Source organism: Juglans microcarpa x Juglans regia, chromosome 8D (assembly GCF_004785595.1).
Source record: "Juglans microcarpa x Juglans regia isolate MS1-56 chromosome 8D, Jm3101_v1.0, whole genome shotgun sequence".
Classification (NCBI taxonomy): domain Eukaryota; kingdom Viridiplantae; phylum Streptophyta; class Magnoliopsida; order Fagales; family Juglandaceae; genus Juglans; species Juglans microcarpa x Juglans regia.
This window is the reverse complement of record NC_054608.1, coordinates 14,855,586-14,877,909: the sequence shown is the minus strand read 5'-3', so window position 1 is coordinate 14,877,909 and position 22,324 is coordinate 14,855,586. Positions and strand designations below refer to the sequence as shown.

Sequence of the window (22,324 nt, the reverse complement as noted above, 5' to 3'; positions counted from 1 at the left end):
TGGTCGCAAGTCGCCTTATGAAATGGAGGTTTCTTTTTATATATACTCTAGGTTGCCATTCTTACGTTTCTTTTCCATGTGGGACAAATAATATGTTGGTTTATTCCATGAATACTAATCTTCCTTTCTTTTCAATTTCATATTGGACAAATAACATCCAAATTCAAAATTCACAACTTTATTTTATTTTTTAACGTAACATGATGCTATTCCACACAAATATTATCTTTAATTAAAGTTCATTTTTAACTATATTTGAGACACAAGCACTCTTAAAATAACTCACAAGATGAAGTTTTATCTCTTATAAGTTTTATTAGACACTATGTGATATTACATTTATTCCTTTACTTGAAATCATTGTTTTTTTTTTTTTGTGTTGTTTATGTTTGTGTTTCTTGATCATTATGCATTTATATATATATATATATATATATATATGCATCATCCAAAGTTCATCTAAATTCATACATCGACCTTAGATTAATTATGTTAATTCGCTCAGATTAGCCCTACTGCTAAGCTTGCATCTGCCAAGATTGACACATAGGTCAAGAAAATCATGAAATAAATGCATGCGTTGGATCACATGCACACAGACTTAATTGACATTTGCACAAAGTTCTCTAGCTTTGCCAACTTTTTCTTCTCTTTTGATGCACGTACGTACTTTTAGCAAAACTTATAGGAAGTTTTCCCAAAGAAGAAGATTTAATAAAACACATATTTTGGTCAATTTCTAAGCCAAGCATTTTACAACGGAGAGAGATCAGTAGGAAGTTAGTTAATAATCGATGACTGTATATATGTACACTGGCATTAATATGTATATATCGTGGAGATAAAATTATAAAAGGAGGGGCTTTTATGGAAACATGGCACAGCTCTCTTACAGACATTGTTGACAGATTTGATGTTTCTGATCAGTGAACTTTTGGCAAAAAGTGCTGAATGGATTGTAAGTTGTATCTAGGTCGTTACCCCTATTGTGCTAGCATCTTATGACACTGTAACCACAAAAGTTTCGAGAAAACCGAGAGATACCAACTTTCGTTGGAGATCGAGGGTGGGACGAGAGAGAACCAAATTCCATCTTCTTCTGGTCAAAGTCGATGTACAAAGGACTCATAAAATGTAAATACAAACGAGAATCGACAGTGGAAAAAACAAAAGAAAAAGAAAAAGGGATTTAGGGAAAAAAAAGAATAAGATAAGAGAAAAGCTCGTCGCCATGCAAAACGAACTCCAAAATGTAAAAGAGTTTTAGAAACTTTCAGTTCATATCTAACTTCTTGTCCCAGCCCGGTCTAGTTCCTACTTTAATTTATCAACTGTTGGCTTGTACACACCAATACCAAACCCCTTCAATCCCAATACAGCTCCAAGCCAAACTAGCTGAGCATGTACATGAGCTCAAAAGCTGTCTCAGTCCCTGGAGAAAATCCAAAACTCTCTCAATCTTTCTCTACTACCTTGCACGAACCCATCTGTCATCTTGTTAGGTCTCTCTCTCTCTCTCTCTCTTTGTGGGTGGCGTGCCAACATAGATTAACAGTACTTGAAACTATGACTTCAGAAATCTCGCCTTAGAACCCATCTTGAAACCGAGTGAGCGAAGATGGAGGATCCAGAAGTTGTTGCTGTGTTCCAGCAAAGCTCCGGCTCCAATTCAATCCCTCCTCGGGATTGTGCGATGACCCTTCTCTACCAGAGCCTCCCCCTCCTCCCAGTACTCCTGATCCTAGCATGTCAGAGACCCGGCTGCTGCTGCCAGGCGCAAACCCTTGTCCAACCGGTGCACCAATGCAAGTGTAGCTAGAGTCTGGTGAATAGCTTAGGTTTGGGTGGCATTGTTGGTTGCCGCTGAGAACATGGCCAACACAGTAATCGTTGATTGGACGTTGAGGATAAGGTGTACGAAAGGAGATTGGGCGAGTGGGAGAGGCGGTGTATAAATATGGTTGAGGTGGTTGTGGTGCCTGAGGTACTGGTGGTGGTAAATGGGTTGAAGGAGATCCAGTGTAGAATCTTGGAAATCTGAGAGGCAATGTTGGGTCTCCAACGTTGCCTGCTGGATGATAGCCTCCTGGGACGATTGGTTGGCAGCAGCTATGATCAGAATATCAAATGGGCAATCCTTAATTAGTTTACTTGAACATTAAGTATTGGATGAGAATCGATTGGCATCATATTTATTGCAGAACAAGAAGAAAATATATGATCTTCCATTGAATAAATCTGAAATGTCAAGTGGATTTTCGGCTGCAATACCCTAAAGAAATAACAAAAAAAGAACTAAATCTATCTGCTCATATCATCAAAATCAAGTGGGTAACCTTCGTAGGTCAAAATAGCATAGAAGTGACTTGATTTGGGGCTGAAAAATTGAAGGTAATGATGAAGACAGAGATAAGAGGAAGGAGAAAAGGAGGGCAAATGAATTATAAAATAATAGAAATACATACCCTAGATGGGAAGGCCCTTGGGAGACTAGGTTATCGGTACTGAAGACTAGCTGACGGGCCCGGTTCAGTGTTTCTGTCTCCCTCTCTGACCAGCAACACACAAATCAAATCAAATCAATTAAAATCAAATCAAATGCAACACCCTCAGACCAACAACTTCAGAAAACAGCTTTGTTTTCCTAAAGATTGACATGACCACGCTTCATGGCCAAATCATTAACAAGCAGTGACCCATTCTCTGGAAGGAAAATGCCAACTAACAACATAGCGAGTTACGAAAGGGGAAGGGATCTTAGAAAGGACTTGCCTTGACGGTGGCGGTTCATGTGTCCCCCGAGAGCCTGAGATTTGCAGAACTTGAGGGAACAAAACCTACACTCATAGACCTTCCCACACTCGTCTTTTCCATCCTTTCCGCCGCTTTTCTTTTTCCTATAGCCTGCAGTCAAAAACAACCAGTTAATGCAACTTCGATGAGACCCATCTCAGGCAGAGAACCCTAATTACCCAATTACCCAAATCATGAATGATACCAAGAGATAAATTTTGAATCATCGTTCTCTAGTTCGTGTTTCACCTTTTCCTGTTTCGATGCTTTGCATATTGAAATGGAGAAGAAAACGAAAGAAGAGAGAGTTAACACATTTGAGCTTTGAAAAGTAATAGAAAAAGAATCTTTTCCCTTCAAAACTTGGAGAGACCATTAGCGTTTTTCTTTAAAAAAAGAAAGAAAAAATCTAAATTTTATGTCTTAACATACAAAGAAAAAATGGGTACTGTTTTTGCACTTAGTATCAATCAGAATGTAGTCGTACCAGAGGAGGAGCTGTCCTCGAAGACTTGTTTACCATGATCTCTAAAATCATCAGGCAAGTTGTTGAGGTCCAAGGGGTTCCCCTCAGGTCTCCTGCAAAATCAACAAAGAGCAAAAGTCACAAAAGGGAGAGTTAAAAGAGAGAGAGAGACAGAGAGAGAGAACATGGGATAGTAGAGGAGAAGATGATTAGAAGCAGGTGTGAAGAGGTTGTGGGGAAGACCTACATGGTACCGACAGAGAGACAGAAAAAAATATGAGCCAAACAATCTATCGGATAGGAAGATAGCTAAAGCTTTCAGAAAATTAAAAGACTTTCAGTTTGAGACTGCAATGTAGAGGCTAGTTGAGTGATGGTGGTGGAAAAAGAGCTTTGAAAGTTCTCTATCAGTTCCTCTGCCAGCCTCCACTGGACTCTCTCTCTCTCTCTCTCTCTCTGAGAAAATTGAAACAACAAAGAGACAGTGGGTCTCGTGACTTTAAAAGAGGGGAAGTGTGGGGGAGCTGGAGATGGCTTTTGGTATGTGGTGGTGTCATTTAGTTTGGTTGAGAGGAGAGGGAATGAGAGGGACGTTGCCTAGCTTAGTTTTGCCTTTTCTCAAGTGGGCTAAGGTCTATTGCTCTAGAACTAGCAGTATCATATCCAATGATATCTTCCAATGAATACAATATATACTTACAACATCTCTATATTCATATAAGTTGTAGCAAAAGAAATGGACCACAATAAAAAATATTCATTTCACTTTTCCACATCTTCTGCATAAAAGCAAATCCCCAGCAATCACATTTATTATATGCGTTGAGAGCCTATCAAGACAAGCCGAGAGAATCCTTGCCTTGCTGCAGACATGCTTGCTGCTGCTGCAGTAATCATATATCCTTGGTCGAAGGGTATACTCCTTAGTTGAGATTTATGGACCACATGCATGAAACTTAAGGCCTTCCCAGGTGCCATCCATGATAATTACCTGACCAGATTGCTATGGATCATGGAACTCTTACTATCATATTCTAATTATTAGGAGTTTTCTGATCAAAGCTGGGATATTGATTGACTTAACCCCACAAAATGTCTTTAGTTATATTCATTAATGGAAGCTCCTGGTCGATTGAACACAGACATAGTCGTTTTCAATTAATGTTTGCACAAGTGACTCTTAACTTCTCTAAATTCTGTAGATTTTCAATTTTGTACATTTTTCTCCCCTTAATTTTAAAAAACTGGTAATCAAGTCTAATCTATTCGTACATCTTCTGTTACGTTTTTAGAAGCCTAATGTGCCATGCACGTGATCAAAAAGGACTCGTTTCGTTATATAGATGTTTGGTTATATAGATGAAATGAAATTTAAATAAAATATTATTAAAATATTATTTTTTTAATATTATTTTTTTAAAAATTTAAAAAATTAATTTTTTTTATTATATTTTATATGAAAATTTGAACAATTTGTAAAAATTAGTTAAAATAAAATAATTTGTGTAACTAAACGAATCCTAATATAGATGTCAGCATATTAGGAGCTAAGGTTCTAATATAGATGCCACAACACACTACAACAGAAACAATTTTCGTCCCAAAAGATCCCAATTTCGTCCCAAAAAAATTTTTGGGACGAAAAAAATTCGTCCCAAAGTCGTTCCAATATCACTGTGCCAAAAGGTATTTTGGGACGAAAATCACCATTTCGTCCCAAAAAATTTCTTTTGGGACGAAATTGAAGGAAACCGTTCGAACACGTTCGAACGAAAATTTTTTTTGTCACGGTTTAAATTCGTCCTAAAAAATAGTTCGAACGGAAAAAATTTTAAGTTCAAATAGTAGTGACGTGTTTGAACGATTTCGAAATATGTTCGAAGACACATGAATTCGTTCGAACGTTATGAATTGTCTTTGTGTTCGAACGTTAAATGGTCAGGTCGAACGGTATATAAGTTCGAACGGTATAGGCTATGTTCGAACACGACTGAAATTATTTACGTTCGAACGTTGTGTGATCTTTCGAACTCTACGAACATAAATTTCGTTTGAACATTACGTTTACGTTCGAACGCTATTGTCGTTACATAGAGTTCGAACGTTTTACGTTCGTTCGAACGATATCTCTTTAATTTAAATCAATAATAGAAAACCAAATAGACATTCATACTATTTGAAAAAATACATTAGAAACTGTTTAACACTCATAAAAGTGTTAAAATAAGCGCAAACTAAATAAATAACAGTCGAGACGGGCATTGTTCGTACATAAATAGATAATCCCAAAATCCATCAGTTGCTTGGAGGCCTGTACTGTTGCATAAGCTGCTGCATTTGGAGTTGCATCTGTCTTCTGAACTCTTCTTGTTGTTCTTCATGTTGTTTGAGGTGCATCTCCATATCTGCTTGTTTTGCCAATTGAGCCTCTAACTCATGCTGTCTTGCAGTCAATTCTTCGATTCTGGAATTCACATTCTCTAGTGCTATAGAAGTAATAGATGCATTCCCAGAAGAAGAGGAAGAGGGACCAGGCTTTACACAACGACCCAAACCCCTCAAATATCCTGAACGTTGACCCAGGACTTGTGTAAAAATCTCAATATCACTTGTTGAGGAATTTTGATCTGACGCAGATTCAGCACGTAGGGCAATCATTTTATCCTAGCCATATATAAGATAAAGAATTAATATCGTCATAAATATTCTAATATATTTAATTAAAACAGGTTATAAAACTTACATAATTTTCACGGGCATCAGAATGAGTCCACTCTCCATTACGATCAGTGTACGATGCAGCATATAATTTTGTCAGATCATAATTAGTATCTGAATCTTGCTACAATAAATGTGTTAAGATATAAAGTCATTATGATTCATCCAAATAATTAACTATATCCAATAAAAAAAATAGCAATACCAATTTCTTAGAAAGGCGATGGAAAGATCTTGAGCCTGCATGATGATTAATCTTCAATTTTGATCTATTTGTTTTGTTTATAGAACTTCGCTCCTGCAAAGAAATTGAAAATATGATGAAGCGAAATGACAGATAGGACAAGTAAAATAATTAAATTTCATTATACCTGATATGATGGATCCTCAAACATGTCACAAAGTTTTTCCCACTCAGAAGGTCGGACATCCTGGAAAGGATGTTGGCGTGCATCTTCCTTCTTCTCAAACTTATTATAATACTCATGACACCTCGCCTTATATTTGCGGAATGCATTACCCATAAGCTCTTCCACAATCTTACGCTCCTCTCTCCGACCAAAATTTAATTCGAAATCATCCTTAAAAAAATAGTCACAAACACATTATCATTTATAATATTCTAAATTTAAGTAAAATATAGAAATTTATTCTACTAAATCAATGTTTTAAACATTACCAAACAACGCTTCTTGATAAGTTCTTTAACATCTTGGGGGACTTTCTTCCATGAAGTCGTTGCCAAAGGTGCGTAAGTTCGTGTAAGAGCACCCACATGTGATGCAAGCCAAGCTGCTGGTTGTCCTTCGCCCCCAGTATGTTCGTCAGAAATGTTAACCTTGATCTTACCCACCTTCCGATATTTTTCCAACGTCACTCCTCTAGTGGTGTCTCGACCTTGACGAGATTGTACTGTAGATTCTATAAAATATAACCTTGTAATCAATTTCATTTATATCTCTATTATAGGACCTTAATTAATAACTTTTATGAGTATTAGATTTTTACCTTGTTCTGTAAAATCAATCTCTAATGGTGATAATGAAGGAGAGCTAGGAACAGGTGGAGATGGGTTGCGAACTTCCTTCCTCTTTGGCGGCATAATTTCAAACTACTGATACATTCAATAAGTAAAATATTTGTCATCAAGTGTAATGTTAACACATAATTGGTCAATCAGAATCTGTATCAGTTTCATTTGACAATTCGCTCTCATCATCTGTAGATACTTCAGATGATTCAACATTTTCCTCAACTGTCGCATCAACAATTTCAGCCTCAATATCTTCTCTATTTAATGGAATCATCTCATACTCGCTCAAATCCACAAACAAATTTAAGGCGGGTTGACTCTCTTGGTATGCTTCTTGAGTAGAAGAGTCATCTTCTTCTTCATCTTGTCCTTCCGCCTGAGGAATAACATCATATATATTTCTTGGAGAATATTTTTGAACTACTCGCCATTGATTTCCTAACTTCGGGTCATCTAAGTAGAATACTTGATATGCTTGAGAAGCCAAAATAAAAGGATCATCTTCATACCATTTTTTTGATGTATTAACACTCAAAAAATATTCATCATCACGGACTCCAGTACGAGGATTGCTTAAATTCCACCAATCACACTTAACAGATACACCGCAAGCTCTCCCAAATATTTCATTCTAATTATATCGACAATAACCCCATAGAAATCAATATTTTCTCCATCATGACTTCCTTCGACTAGGACACCACTATTTTGGATTTTCCTATAACAATCTCGATCCAGTGTGTGATACCTACTTCCCCGAGAAATACATGCAGAAAATCGAGCAGCGCGTCTTGATGGGCCACGCGCCAATGCATACAGTTCATCAGATATATCATTTGGATTATTCGCATGCAATTGTACAACCTACATATTGAGTAAAGCGTATACTATATCAAAGTTGAAATTAATAATTTTTCATTTGTTATTGAGTAACGCATATGTAATTTCATTACCCGTTCTTCAAACCATCTCGGGAACTCCTCGTCATGTTTTTGGTTTATATCATTTACTCCTAGTTCCTTGAGCACGTTAATATGATCACTGAAATTGATGATTACCACAAATATTTTATATTTTGTATTTTTTTAAAATTAATGAGGCAATTTAAATTAAGAAAAAGTTATAACTTACTTCAAGTAGTTCTCTATCTCAGGGCAATTGTTCAACACGTACCACTGAGCTTTCTCGAACTCTCTTCCACACAAGTCATAACCACGCACTGCACCAATTGGACGAACTTGTTGGGAAAACACAGAAAATATATTCCGTTGTCTTACTCGGTCAACGTCAAAGTTTCTTTCTGGCCGATCAAACCGAGTCACCTTCATTCATAAACATTCTCGCACCGATGTCACCTAACATTTCCTCCATATCCTCATCGTAATCATCTCCAACAATCTCTGGTTGTACATCTTCATCGATCTCTTCTTCTTCATGTGGAGCTTCAAATGAAGTTGGATATGGTTCACCGTGTAAGACCCAATCAGTATAACCCTTATCAATACCTTTGACAAACAAATGCTCTCTCACCAAGTCTATCTTATGAGAACGCAAATTCCTGCATTCTCTGCATGGGCATCTGATACGCCCATCACTATCACATGTACCCAATGCAAACTCCAAGAATTTTTTAACACCTTCAGCATATACATTGTAATTCTGACCCAATCGATCGCTAACTCTCATCCAACTCTTATCCATGCCGACTATATTCATTACAAACAATATTGTAATGCATCAGCAAACAACTATGTATCATGTACCAATTAATGAGTATGCCACCTTTCACCGGGTAGTTGGTCCTATCCCGTTCGGTATTGTAAGATCATAGTCGCCAACCTATGATCTATTATCTGTCACGTCCAACATAATTTCGGCAGCATCTCCCCATAGTTCTCCAAATATGTTCGTTTGGTTGTGTGCACGGACGATTAACACGTCGTTGCACCATCACCGAAACTGCATATCCAGAGAACAATGGATGAATCTACCAAAATCATAATGTTGGACGACAACAGATATAGTTCTATAGTTTGCGAGAATGATCTTACAATCCCAAACTGTCCACTCTGGACAATTCAAGAGTTATCAATCAAGCATTCGTCCGGATTGATAATTCTCGAACGGGTCTAAGGTTTATTTTGATGAACAAACAATGCAAAATATGCTAATATATGTCAAACAATAACAACATATTATTTATACAACAATACAACAAAAACTTAATTAGTAGGTATTATTAAATCTTAACTATTTATATTTTAATTTAAAGATTTAGTAGTATTTTAATTTGAATATTAATTTTATTAATTTATATTTAAGTATTTAAGTATTATTAAATCTTAACTATTTATATTTTAATTTAAAGATTTAGTAGTATTTTAATTTGAATATTAATTTTATTAATTTATCTTTAAGTATTTAAGTATTATTAAATCTTAACTATTTCTATTTTAATTTAAAGATTTAGTAGTATTTTAATTTGAATATTAAACTTATTAATTTATCTTTAAGTATTTAAGTATTATTAAATCTTAACTATTTCTATTTTAATTTAAAGATTTAGTAGTATTTTAATTTGAATATTAATTTTATTTATTTAGAATTAACAATATTAAATGGTAGTTGGTCCTAGTTATTTGTGATTTAGTAGTACATATAATTTATAACCATACCAAACCTAACGTATTTTGTATACGTTATTGATGTAATGTCATTATCCGTTCGAACTATGAGAACCGATGTTCGAACAAAATGAATACGTTCGAACGGTAATCCGAACCCGTTCGTATTCATTCCAGATTTCAGTCGCCTTCAACAATGCCGAAAACTCCATTAATCCCAAACTCTAACAAACACAAACAACAATCTCAAAGCATACAACTTTCTAACATTGCAAAATATTAAGTTCAAACCATACATTTCTATTTTAAAAGAAATACCTGAATTTTTGAAGATGAAAAGGAAATAATCCGAGAATAATCCGAGAATAATCACAAACTATCCTACAAGTAATAATCCGAGAATAATGGAGTGAGATGAACAATTTTTTTGAGCTTAAGGGCTAGTTTGAGAAAGAATACCTCTGATCTGCGAAGGGGTAATCTTCGGGCGACCACACGGAGCGACAGCATGAGGAGAGAAACAGAATTATGAGGTTCTGTCGTGTTTTTGAAGAACATTTCATGTTCGAACGGTTATTTACTAACCGTTCGAACGTGAAAATATTAAGCGGGAGAAAATTCCCTCCTAATTTTCACGTTCGAACGTAACAAAAGTATGTTCGAACGTTATTGATTTATTACCGCTCGAAAATTAACAGTTCGAACTTTAATTTCTAACTGTTCAAACGGTATCGTAAATGTTTATTTATATTTTTTTTTCATTATACCTTTTGAATAAAAGAACAACATTAATATATATAGACATATTAGATGATACAATAGTTTAATTGGCGGGATATTTTTCCACCACTGCAATAATCCGTTCGAACTATAACAAATTACGTTCGAACGGTAATCCAGCTGTCTTGTTTTTGGCGGGATGTTTTCCCACCATTTGCCTTGTCCGTTCGAATGTTTTTTTACGTTCAAACGTTAACATATGTGTTCGAACGGTTTACGAGTACCGTTCGAACACATATCCTTTATGTTTAAATATAATTTTTTTCATCATTAAATGAAAAGTACTATAACATCATATTTATTAGTTATATATACTATCATATATAATGTAATATATACTATCATATATATAGTAATCTATACTAAATATATAGTATATATATATAGTAATATATATTATCATATATGTAGTGACCTATACTATCATATATATTATTAAGATCATATGTATTAGTAATATATACTCACATAATAAAGTGTAGAGAAATTTATAAGATGATAGTATATTAGTAAGCTATACTCTATATATATATGTTGTATAATATCATATATAACTTTAGTAGGTAAAGTATAATGGAATATATAATATGACATATATTAGTTAAGTATAAACTCATACCATATAGCACTACATGCTATTATATGGTACTATATACATATTAATATCTCATATATAACACTTTGATAGTAAAGTATTATGATATATTACTATTATACTATAAAAAAATATTTTATAAGTTATTATGCTTTCATTTAAAGTATTCTACTATCATAATATATATTATAATATTACATATATATTACAGTATATATAATCTACTACAATAGTATATATATTATAACAATTTATAGGAATATAAATATAGTATACATTTAATATATTTTTTAATAAACTTACAAAACTTCTGTTCGAATGTGAAATAGTAACGGTAGAACGGTTTTATATTAACGTTCGAACTTTAACTATTAACGTTCGAACGGTTATGCACATATAAGTTATCGCAGGCAGCTCCTTCTCTCACACCGCCGTCCCCACCGTTTGAAAAAGCGAGAAAACGTTTGAACGCACTACATTCACCGCCGTCTGCCGTCGTGATCAGCACATACGTCAATCACTTTTCCTCCCAAGTAAAGGTATGTATTTTCAAACTCATTTTACCGTTTATTTTATAATTTTATAGTTTTATTTGTTTTTTTTTTTAAAATTGCATTTTTTCATCAATAATTACCGTAGAACATCATAAATCTATCGTATGATGTTTAGAAATGAAGAGTACTTTGTTTTTAGTCGAAGAAACCACGGAACCGATTAATTTTTGAGTATTTTCATGGCCACTGAGTTGACTCAGCCATGGCCGAGTTAGATCTGTTTTACGTTCGAACGGTATTAACCAGTCCGTTCGAACGGGTAAACCTGTACGATCGAACTTGATCGACACGTTCGAACGTTATTAATTGTCCGTTCGACCATATATTTAGACGTTCGAACGCTAATTATTAAATTCATTCCATTAACATTTTATTAGCTTATTAAATTGTTTTCATCGTTTAATTGATTATATGTTCTATCAATTAATTTATTAAATTGCTATTAGTATATAATTTTGTAAATCTTTTAGTCGTAATTAGATTTTATCACTAATCTTGAATGTATATTTTATTTTTAAAATTTCAGGATCATAATAATGTCTTATCGGGGCCGTAAACGTGGTAGTTCAGGAGAACTTTCCATCCAAACAGTTCGAGAGCGGACCGTTTTACTTGAGCGACAGGTAAAACTGTCTGATTTTGTCGCTCTTATATGGGAGGGTCATTCCCTCCCATCAGTATTCAATGATCGTGGTTGGGCACCAATCTTAGATCAGCGAGAAGAAGAAATGGAGCTCGTTTCCTTCATTGAGATCGTTACTGAGTTCTATAAAGAGCTCGGTGCTGCTAGCCCAGACGATGGAGGGGCATATAGGATCTGTGTCCGAGGAGCTCCTGTTATATGTTCAGCAGACGGACTCGCTGTATATCTGGGTATTCCTAGGCTTCTTGATGCCTATCCAAACCTGCCGCCTAGAGAGTCTGGTCCTTCAGGTGATGCAGCTATGTCTCAGGACGAGGGACTAGATTACACAGATGAGATCGATACACTTGCTGATCACGAGGTCAGAGACTTGATTGTTGGTCCAGATGCTCCAGTGTACGATGGCTCCAAGAGTATTAGGCAGGTAGATTTATCTTCTTTCTTCAAGATTATGAATTTGATCATTGCCAATAATATTGACCCACGGCAGCACAAGACGGAGGTCGGCATGGATCGAGCGAGATTTATGATACGGGTCGCTCGTGGCATCCCGATCGACCTCGTTGGTTATATATTTGAGAGAATCCGATCAGAGGCACGGTTCATTACGACATATATACTTCCGTTTGGGATCCTCATCACTCAATTTTTGCTACATGCCGGGGTTGTGTCTGAACCTGCTGAGCGTTCCCGATTTCCGATGGCACCGATCAACAGCACCACCCTATCACGGAGCACGGGACACTTTAGATTTCGTTTTCGTGGGGCTGTTCCTGACAGGGCTGAGATTCAGAGAGATGCGCAGCCGGGAGATACTGGAGTATCGGCTGGGGAGACATCTACACAGGCTGAGACATCACGCACATATATTCGCGAGGAGATGGCTGACATATTGCGTGCTGAGATGAGCGTACACACATCAGCAGTGATTGATGCAGTACATACTGCAGTGCATACTGCCATGTCTGAGTTGCGTACAGAGATTATGGCTACCGTCTCTGGGTTACGTACAGAGGTTAATGAGTTACGTACAGTGATTAATGCCAATAATGCAACTCAGGTCACAGTTAGTACTCAACTGACACAGGTAGAGACACAATTAGCTGCAGTCGAGGATGTGTGTAGAGACCTCGCATCACAATAGTTTTTATCTTTTATTTATATTTTCTTTTGTTGTAATTATGAACAATATATATAGCATTTTGATAATTTGCTTTATTTGGTTGATTAATATATATGTGGTTGATAATATTTATTTAACTAAAAATCTTATTTAACGTAAAAGAAATTATTAAAATATTTTAAAATTAATTACATAAAATTAATTAATGAATTTGTATATATGATATATATTTTTTATATTTTGAGTTTCGTACCGAGATTAATATTATACCTTCGAATGTATAAATGTGGTGCTTAAATATGTTCTAACTAAATATATTCCGTTCGAACGGTTTAGAAACATTCCCACCAGGATTTACCACCAAATATTTTCCGTTCGAACACAACAAATTCTCGTTTGAACGTTTTTAAACTTTCCCCGCCATAATAAAGTAATTATCCGCCAAATTTTACTGTTCGAACGTATTTTTTCACTTTCAAACGGAAAAATTTTTTTGAGACGATTTAATTTGTCACAGAAAATACTGTTCGAACTGTTATTTTGATGTTCGAACGATTTTCTAAATTCATCGATTTTTTGGGACGAAATTTAAATTTCGTCTCAGAAAATGACTTTTAGCGATGAAAAAAATTTCGTCTCTAAATAATTTCGTCCCAAAATCTCAAATTTATTGTAGTGACATATATTAGTGATATATAGGTAATTGGCACTTGTAGCCCCTCGTGGTGGTCTTTTCTTTTTCTTTTTTTACTTTTCAATACTTTTAATTATAGTTGTAGTATTTATTGGATCGATCTTCCAGATTTAAAAATTATTTTTACGTTTTTAAATATTTTTCATTGATAAAAGGCTTTTTTTTTTTTTTTTATGTTTTTTGTTAATGTTTTTATTTTAAAGTTATTTTCTTAATTCGTTTTTATTTTTTGGGCTTTTTTAGGCTTATATGATTATTTAATTTTTATATCTTTTTCTTTTTAAATATTTGTAACTTTTTTGGTTTTTTTAGAAAGAGAAAAGATATTTGCAACCGTGAATTGTGCAACCACCGCATAATCGTTTTGAAAAAAGTGAATAAAATATGGGACCCACATTAAAAAATTAATTTTTTAATCGTGGACCCCAATATTTTTCAAAGCGATTACGCAGCATTTACGTACTTTATGGTTGTATGTAGAATTACTCTTTTAAAAAACCTGTACTTCTAATAATAATTTTTGTTTTTAAAAATTATTTTCATTCCGTATTGTTTATATATGGGATTATTGAATGATATAGAGATGCATCTTATGAAATTTTGATTAAATGATATGTAGTATATCTCTAAAGTATCCCACGTACGTAAAAGATGTGAAAGCTGAAAGCTCGTGCGCTTTTCACCAAAACGGTAAAACTTCATGGACTAATTCCGCAATATTGAACCCTTTATTTTATCCTGTTATTTGTCTCCTCTAGCAATTAAGGTAAATGGTTTAGGTACAAAAATACCGTGTGGAAGTTGAAGTACTATAAGATTCTTGGGAATTGACATTTTCTATAAACTACAAACGAGCTTATTAATTTGCCAATTAATATGCTAAGCAACACAATCCGGCCAGCACGCAATCTTCAGCTCAATTGACCCAACCCAACCCTCCTAAAACCACCATAGAGGACCTCTCCATAGATAGTCTAATCTCCAAAACTAAAACCATCATGGGAAGACATATACCCTAGCACCTTTTGTCACACCATAGAAAACGACTGAGCATGTACTTCGTTACGAGTAGCACTTGGTTCGTGAATCATCCTTGACCATGGCATCCTCTAGCCTCTACCATTAGAGAGCCCACAACTTCAACCTGTGAGCATTATCGTCTTACCCAAGCTCGTTGTCACTAGCAACAACCTAGGGAATGTCACTCAGTATTATGTGCTCTCGGGTGACTAGAGGAACTCTCATGAGATAATGCCCCATCTCAGCTTGGGGTTGTGATACACACACACCCATATAATTCCATTTTGTGAAGCCCAACCCATGTGAAGCCCAAGACTGTTTTGGAAGTGGGCTTTTCTTTCTTTTACTCTCTGTATGTGTGTGTTTTCTTTGTTGAAGTGGAGCCCAATGTGTTGTTTAAGTGGGTTTCATTTTTTGTATGAGAATTCAAAGTTCGGGCCCAGCCCATGTATCAGCCCATAAGCTGAATCAGGGGCCCAACCCCTCCTTCTATGCTATGCTGTTTAGGTCATGGGTGAAAAGCCCTGAAATTCTTTTTCCTCCCCTCTTTCCCCAGCGCTGCAGCCCCCTCCCCTCTTTGGAATTTTTCTGCCTCTCCCTCTCTGGCTCTCTCCCTTGCCGACCAGTGGGCTCTAATCCATCTCCATCGCCTCACCTCGCCGGCCACTCTTCCCTCTCTTGACCCCTCAACCACCGTTGTTTGTCTCTCTCTCGATATCTCCCTCCCAGCTCTGCCTCTCTCTCCCTCTTCCAATTTCTTCCTCCTCACGGCCCTTGCACCGCCAACAGCCAATGAGCACGCTGCATCCTTCCTCCAAGCACAGTAAATAGGCGAGCCAATCCGCAACACCTCTCCCTTCCTCGAACTCTAGATCTCCCTCTCCTCCCTCACGGCTTCTCTTCATCTCAACCACGACAGCACCACACGACAATCGAAGCTCAGCCACCTCAAATAGCAGCCCAACCCCGCCCCCCAACGCCCCCTCTCGATTTCGCTTTATGACTCAATCCCCCTTTCGGTCTAGATCTACCGCCACCCAAGCCGTTTCCAGCCACTGTCCACGACCAACCACCACCCCTTAGATCTGCCCTCCTCTCCCTCAATCTCGTCCTCTACCTCTCAGATCTCTCATTCCCTCTATCCGTTTCATTGCCGTGTAATTTAGAAATTTTACCTAGGGTTCCGCATGCGCCATGCCCTCCGCCTATAAGAGTTCTCTAGTGGTCGTCCAATCCCCCTTCACCCTTTCCACTTCTACTCAGCTTCTTCCCCTCTCAGATCCACCCAACCAGAGTCTAGATCCTCCTTTAGTGTTCTGCGACGCCGCCTACCACCACCCTCCGCAGTGAGATTCCCTTCGTCCACTCTCTATTTTCATCAGATCTGCCACCCACTATATTCCCAACTGTAGAGTGCCACATGCTGCCTGGACCTGTCGTTGTTCACAGTGCACCGCCATTGCTACTATTGTGCTCTGCCACTCCTTGCACTACCATAGTAAGATGTGTGCCACTCTAAATTTCGTATTAAGTTTTAGGCATCGTTAGTTTTAACTAAATGTTTTCCATCTTGCAACGAAGCGCTCGCACACACGAGATGCCTTAGACAGCATGCTCGATCATTCATGGTTGCATTCCACATTGTATGTAAAACCCTAGACTGACCTTTAGAATACTTGCATTGCAAAATTGTGTTTTTATTACAGTATGGTTGTGATTGGTTAAGTGGTCGAGGTTCTATGGAGTGTTGGGATAATAGCTATTGTTGGTGATGAACTGTTGGCTGAGGGCCGGGTGAAGGGTTGGGAATCGTGTGCAGTTGTGATTTGTTAATTTGTGAACCTGTGTGTTGTTTGGTCATTGGTTGATGTATTATTGTGATGTCATCCAATATCTGTCTGTTCACGCATTTGCATTATTATTATTGTTAATTATCTTGATTATATTAACTATGCTCTGATCTATGTCTGTGCCGTAATTAATTTGTTAATTGTGCTATGTTTTTTTCTGGTTGTGCTGTGAAACTGGAAAACTATGTTCCCAGTGGCATTTATTAAAAACGTATTTTGTGTGTGGGTGTGTATCACGACCCAATCCGAGATGGGGCATCATGTCTGTGGAGCTCCTCTGGTTACTCTGGAGCGTGTAAAATTGAGTAACGCTCATTGGGTTGTCGATAGGCGACAATGGGCTCGGACAAGATGATAACGCTCTCGTGCCAACTCTATGGCCTCTTTGTTGGCAGAGGCTAGAGGATGCCTAGTCACGTACGCGTTGGACACGGAGTTGGGCATCACTCATGACGAAATCACAACCACGGTCATTACCGTGGTGTGGCGACGAGAGCAATGGCGTGTGTATAGTCTATAGGGAGACCATGGTGCATGCATAATTAAATGGATGCTTTAGAAGAAATGGAAATGTCGATTTTTGGTGTGCTTGGCATTTTCTGTAAACTGCTGAGAAGGATATTGGTTTCGTGCACTGTTGGAAGAACTCATTTTTTCAAATGTTGTGATATGTCCACTTTTTTTGTTTTCGTATTTTGGAATGTCATTCTATTGGCTTTACTTGCTAAGATTGCGAAATCTCATCGTGGTGTTCCCACCTGCAGTTCCGCTCTGCTGAACCATTGATTTTGATGCAGAGGACGGTTATGAGCTTAGAGAATCAGTTCTGCCTGAGGAGTGAAGACTTGTGTACCTTTCCCCTTATGTAGTGTTGTTTGGTGTTTTCTTTTTAATTAGTCAAATGACTCTATAAATTTTATATCGGGGATTGGGAGACTGGTGGCTTATGGATTATTTGTTGGGATTGTAATTTGAATTTTTTAGTACTGTTAGCAGTTTAGATTGACCTTTTTATTTTTTCGCTGTGCTTATAATTGCACAATTATTTATTACATGCCTGCACATACTTGCTTTCACAATGCGCTTGGGGTGTGTAACCTGAGCGGCCAGCACCCGTGCAGTGTGACTCCCGTCAGTTTGCACGTGGTGGTTGAGGGCACCACACATTTTAACCCATAAATCCAATTAATGTGTTCACCATGGTCTCCCTTACATGGATCATCCACACATGTTAGCTCCCTTCACCATACCCCGGGCAATGATCATGCGTGTGACTTTGTTACGAGCTACGGTTGGATTCGTCCATCGTCCATGACCACGGTGTCCTCTAACTTCCACTATTAGAGAGGCTATGCCTTTGAACCGAGAGCGTTACCATCATGTCCGAGCCCATTGTCCCCCAGCGACAACCTTAGGGATGTCATCAGTGTTGTGCGCTCCCAGGTGACCAAAGGTGCTCCACCTTGATAATACCTAATCTCGTCTTGGGGTCATGATACTCACACACCCATATAAAACCCATTAGATCTAAAAATCCAACAATATTACAGAATCTCGTTTACATGCATAATTCAATGTTCGATAGTAAGAAATTCAACAAACAGTTATAAAATATAAAGGATGCCAATGATAAACATTCATTAAATAATTTCATAATGAATAACAATGCACGTGGGGGAATTTCTAGCAACACTCACAAGCTGTAATCCCAGGTAAGGATGGGCATTTCCTACACACTTTCACAAGTTGTGAACCAATGCAAAAGTTAGAAATCCCAACAACCCATTATGACTTAAAAACAATGTGAATGTTCTACCATAAAACTATACAGATTAACCCAACACTTCATAGGCCACTCGGCCGCACACAAAACTACACGGGTCATCCCAACACTTCACAAGGCCCTCAACCACACCATGGCATCCAAAGCAAGTCAACAATTCAACCTGACTCAAAAATCCAACAACAACATTTTTAAGCATAGTCAGAGAGCCATTTACACAGAAGGGGAAATTTTTGGATAAGCTCGACGCTATGCTTCCCATTAATTGGAGGTGCGGTGGTCACAATCAAGGGGGAAAAGGGGCATGGCTTGAGTATTTTTTAAAACAAAATGGGTGTCCACCCTTTGGGATTTAGAGAAGGACTGAGAGAGAGGTGTTCACAATTGCCGACATTAGACTAGCACGACGAGGCGGCAAGGGTGCGACAGTACGTATGGAGAGGCAAGATAGAGAGCAATACGACATGAGGAGGCTACGAAAAGATAATTGCAGAGAGAGAGACACTGACAGAAAGAGAAAGAGATGGACAGAATCGAAGTACTCACCAACATGGAGACTAGGGTCGGACGATGTCAAGGTAACGGTGGCGTGACATGAACGACATATTGCATGGGGGCAATAAATGTTCAGAAGGAAAGAAAAGAGCAGTTTGAGGGGGTGTTCTGCCTAAGGTTTGTTGGGGGCTAGATGAACGGTGTGGGAAAGGGCAGTTGGCATGGCAAATTGCAGCAATGGAAGGATTAAGCATAGAGATAAAGAGAGAAACAGAGAGGGAGTTAGATGGTGTGAGAGAAGAGGGAGATGTCGGAGATGGGGGTTGTGCACTGGAGGAGAGAACAAAGAGATAGGTCGGGGCTAGGGTTAGGGAAGAAGAAGAAAGTAGGATTTCACCACACAATCAAAATGATTTCATTTTTGTGGCATTAATGGGCTAGGTTATTCTTGTGGGTTGGGCTATGATTGGGTTGGGCTTTACATCCTCTCTCTCTTATTAAATAAAAAATAAAAAATAATCCTCAAAATTCACTACAGATGACAATAACTGATCTCCAAGGAGTTATGAAGTCAATAATCTCTACCTCTGATTCCAATGGTTCTTCCTTTATGACTTTAATTAGCCCCCTGAATAGCACATCATGTCTAAAGTCCTAAGACAGCCTATGAAGTCCAAAATCTTTGTTCCCACAAAATCTGTGAAATAACTAGTCCATACCTCTAATAATATCAAACCCCAATAAATAAAAAACTATCAAGTATGGCTCCTTAATGACCCCGTCTATTTCTATGGGACAACTTGCAATCATCTTGGTGAACAGTACTACTTCTTCGTTTGGTAGCTCTATGGAGACCTTTTGCTACATTGGCTCCACCCAAAGGCCGCTTATTCTAGCAAACATAGTATACACGAATGACTGAGATGCACCAGAGTTAAACAAGACACTTGCATTGTATTCGAACATTCTAACTCGCCCTGAAATGACCGAACAAACTTGACTCTTACAACTATGCAACTGAAATCGGTAGCTAGTTAAGTAAGGTCGGGGTCCCATACATATGATGACTCTTGCTTCCTGAGTCTCTGGGGCATCTTCGTTGATTTCTCTTGGTGTTAGGGTGTATATGTTGGCTTGTACCACTTGCCTTTGGTCTCCCCATCCTCCAATAGGGCCAATCCTCTGAGTTGGAATTGCCTAAGACCAATCCTTAGCCTAGTGTCCTGCCCATTTGCATCTATAACATGAGAGTGAGGTTTGATAGCAGTCTCCGTCATGAGACATATAGTGACCACACACCTGTGCTCTACCTCCCACACATACTCTGGGAATAGCTTATGGGCATACCCCTGTCCTCGTCACGTGTTTCCAAAGGGAACCCAAACTACTGCAATCCCCCGTGAACTTCCTATGCTTTTGACCTATCGTAACAACCACTAAACTATGACATTCATACTCCGCGATGGAGGCCATGTTCACTTGCCTTTGAAAATCTCATATCTCGAGACATGCCACATGCATCTGTATATGCGGCTGTATCTCTTCCCTAGAGATAAAGTGAGGGGCAAATCATCCCAGCTCCATGAACTTAGCAGCATATAGCTCGATAGTCAATTTTTTTCTTAAACATTCCCCAAGAAATTGCCTCCATGGATCCCAATTCCATGAGAAGTAGTTGTGTCTTGGCACGTCAACATATCATTGCTTTCCCTATGGAGCAAATAACTCATATACAACACCTTTCGACCCTCCGTACAACCATACACTTCAAAAAAGTCATCTCAATGTCCGTAACCCATTTTTCTACCTTTTGACCCTCGTATGTATACCCCGTTATTCTTCCCTCGGGTGAGTAACTTGTTGTGGCTACATCTGGCATTGGAAGTATTCATTTTATTGTTGGAGTATATCCAAAATATGGTTAAGCGCCCATGCTACCTCACTGTCTCCCTCGCCATGAGGTTGATCTCCCTCGCAATTACCCATCGGTTGCCCATTTTGTGGAACTCTCAGTCGTACGATAATTGAATCTACCACACAACCCAAGTCCAAAATGCAAGCCTATGTCGATATAGATCAGTTCCTATTTCTTTAGTATTGTCTCTACATGACATTGTGGATTTACGTAGAGCTGTTTAACACTTTGATATCGAGTTGTGGCTCCCCGTTCCTCAGTAAAGAGCCTGGCGAGGATCAATGGTGGTACTACCAGATCTAGGAGCATACTCATGGATCAAATACCCAGTAATAAGACGAAGTCACATTGAAATGAGTAAATGTTTAGTCAAAGACAAAGTATTAATTATACTAGAGGTCTAAACCAATAAAAGGTTCATCCATTAAGAATAATAATATCCACATGTCATTGTCACTTCCTAAATAATATTATTTAGCACCAATTGTTCATCACTCTCATCCAGGTACGACAAACCGTACACGATTTGCCACTTGACTAAATAGTCGTTTCCACTAGTACAAATATCTAATAGCATAGACAGACCTCCATTTATATCACTTGGGTGGGGTCAGACCTTCTTCGTTGGGAAACTCCTCTCTGGCTACATCTGCATTAAGGCCTACAGTTTCGATAAATGAAACCATAAGTCGGTTAAACATTTACAACAATATTACTATTGTGAGATAATGCAAATGAATATGCATGACCTGTTTCATGTAAACAATATGTGAACACATATATTTATACATAGCGAGGAATCACCCTCTGGGAAGAAACACATTTATGCATAGTTATGGCAAGGAACTACCCTCTGAATAAAATACAAGTATATAAACATAGGGAAGAATCACCCTCTAAGCAAATCTAACCTATACATAATTATTACCAAGGCGAGGAACCACCCTCTTATCAAAACAAATAAAAATTCATCATATAAAAGCCAAGCAAGGAATCACTCCACCGTTCAACGTGGAGAATCACTCTACCCAATCAACGTGCAAGTTGATTCACTAGTTTCAAATCATCCAACACGAGGAATCACTCAACCCCGTCAACACACCCATAGACAACACACATGATCAACTCAGGGAATCACTCTAAACAGTCAACCGACTTAAAGATACCAAACGTGATACACCCAGGGAATCTCTCTACCAATTTATCAAGTGAGGCCAACACAAAAATATTTCACCCCG

The 22,324-nt window shown here is 37.7% G+C and overlaps 1 protein-coding gene across 1 annotated transcript; it reads right to left on the bottom strand.

The window, feature by feature from the left end:
* Positions 1-1,040: 1,040 nt before the first annotated feature.
* On the bottom strand, positions 1,041-3,823 carry LOC121241975 (zinc finger protein JAGGED-like). Its single transcript, XM_041139840.1, has 5 exons — positions 3,507-3,823; positions 3,281-3,372; positions 2,773-2,904; positions 2,466-2,550; positions 1,041-2,109 (listed from the first exon to the last, which is right to left on the bottom strand). Coding segments are annotated over exons 1-5 (834 nt in total). The 5' UTR covers positions 3,509-3,823; the 3' UTR covers positions 1,041-1,586.
* Between the last annotated feature and the right edge of the window lie 18,501 nt (positions 3,824-22,324).

Bases quoted from the DNA above. Each gene is read 5' to 3' on its own strand.
- LOC121241975 (XM_041139840.1), bottom strand. The intron at 2,905-3,280 runs GTACGACTACAT...TTTTGACTGCAG, and splicing joins CGAGGACAGCTCCTCCTCTG to GCTATAGGAAAAAGAAAAGC. The intron at 2,110-2,465 runs GTATGTATTTCT...TTCTGATCATAG, and splicing joins CAAGGGCCTTCCCATCTAGG to CTGCTGCCAACCAATCGTCC.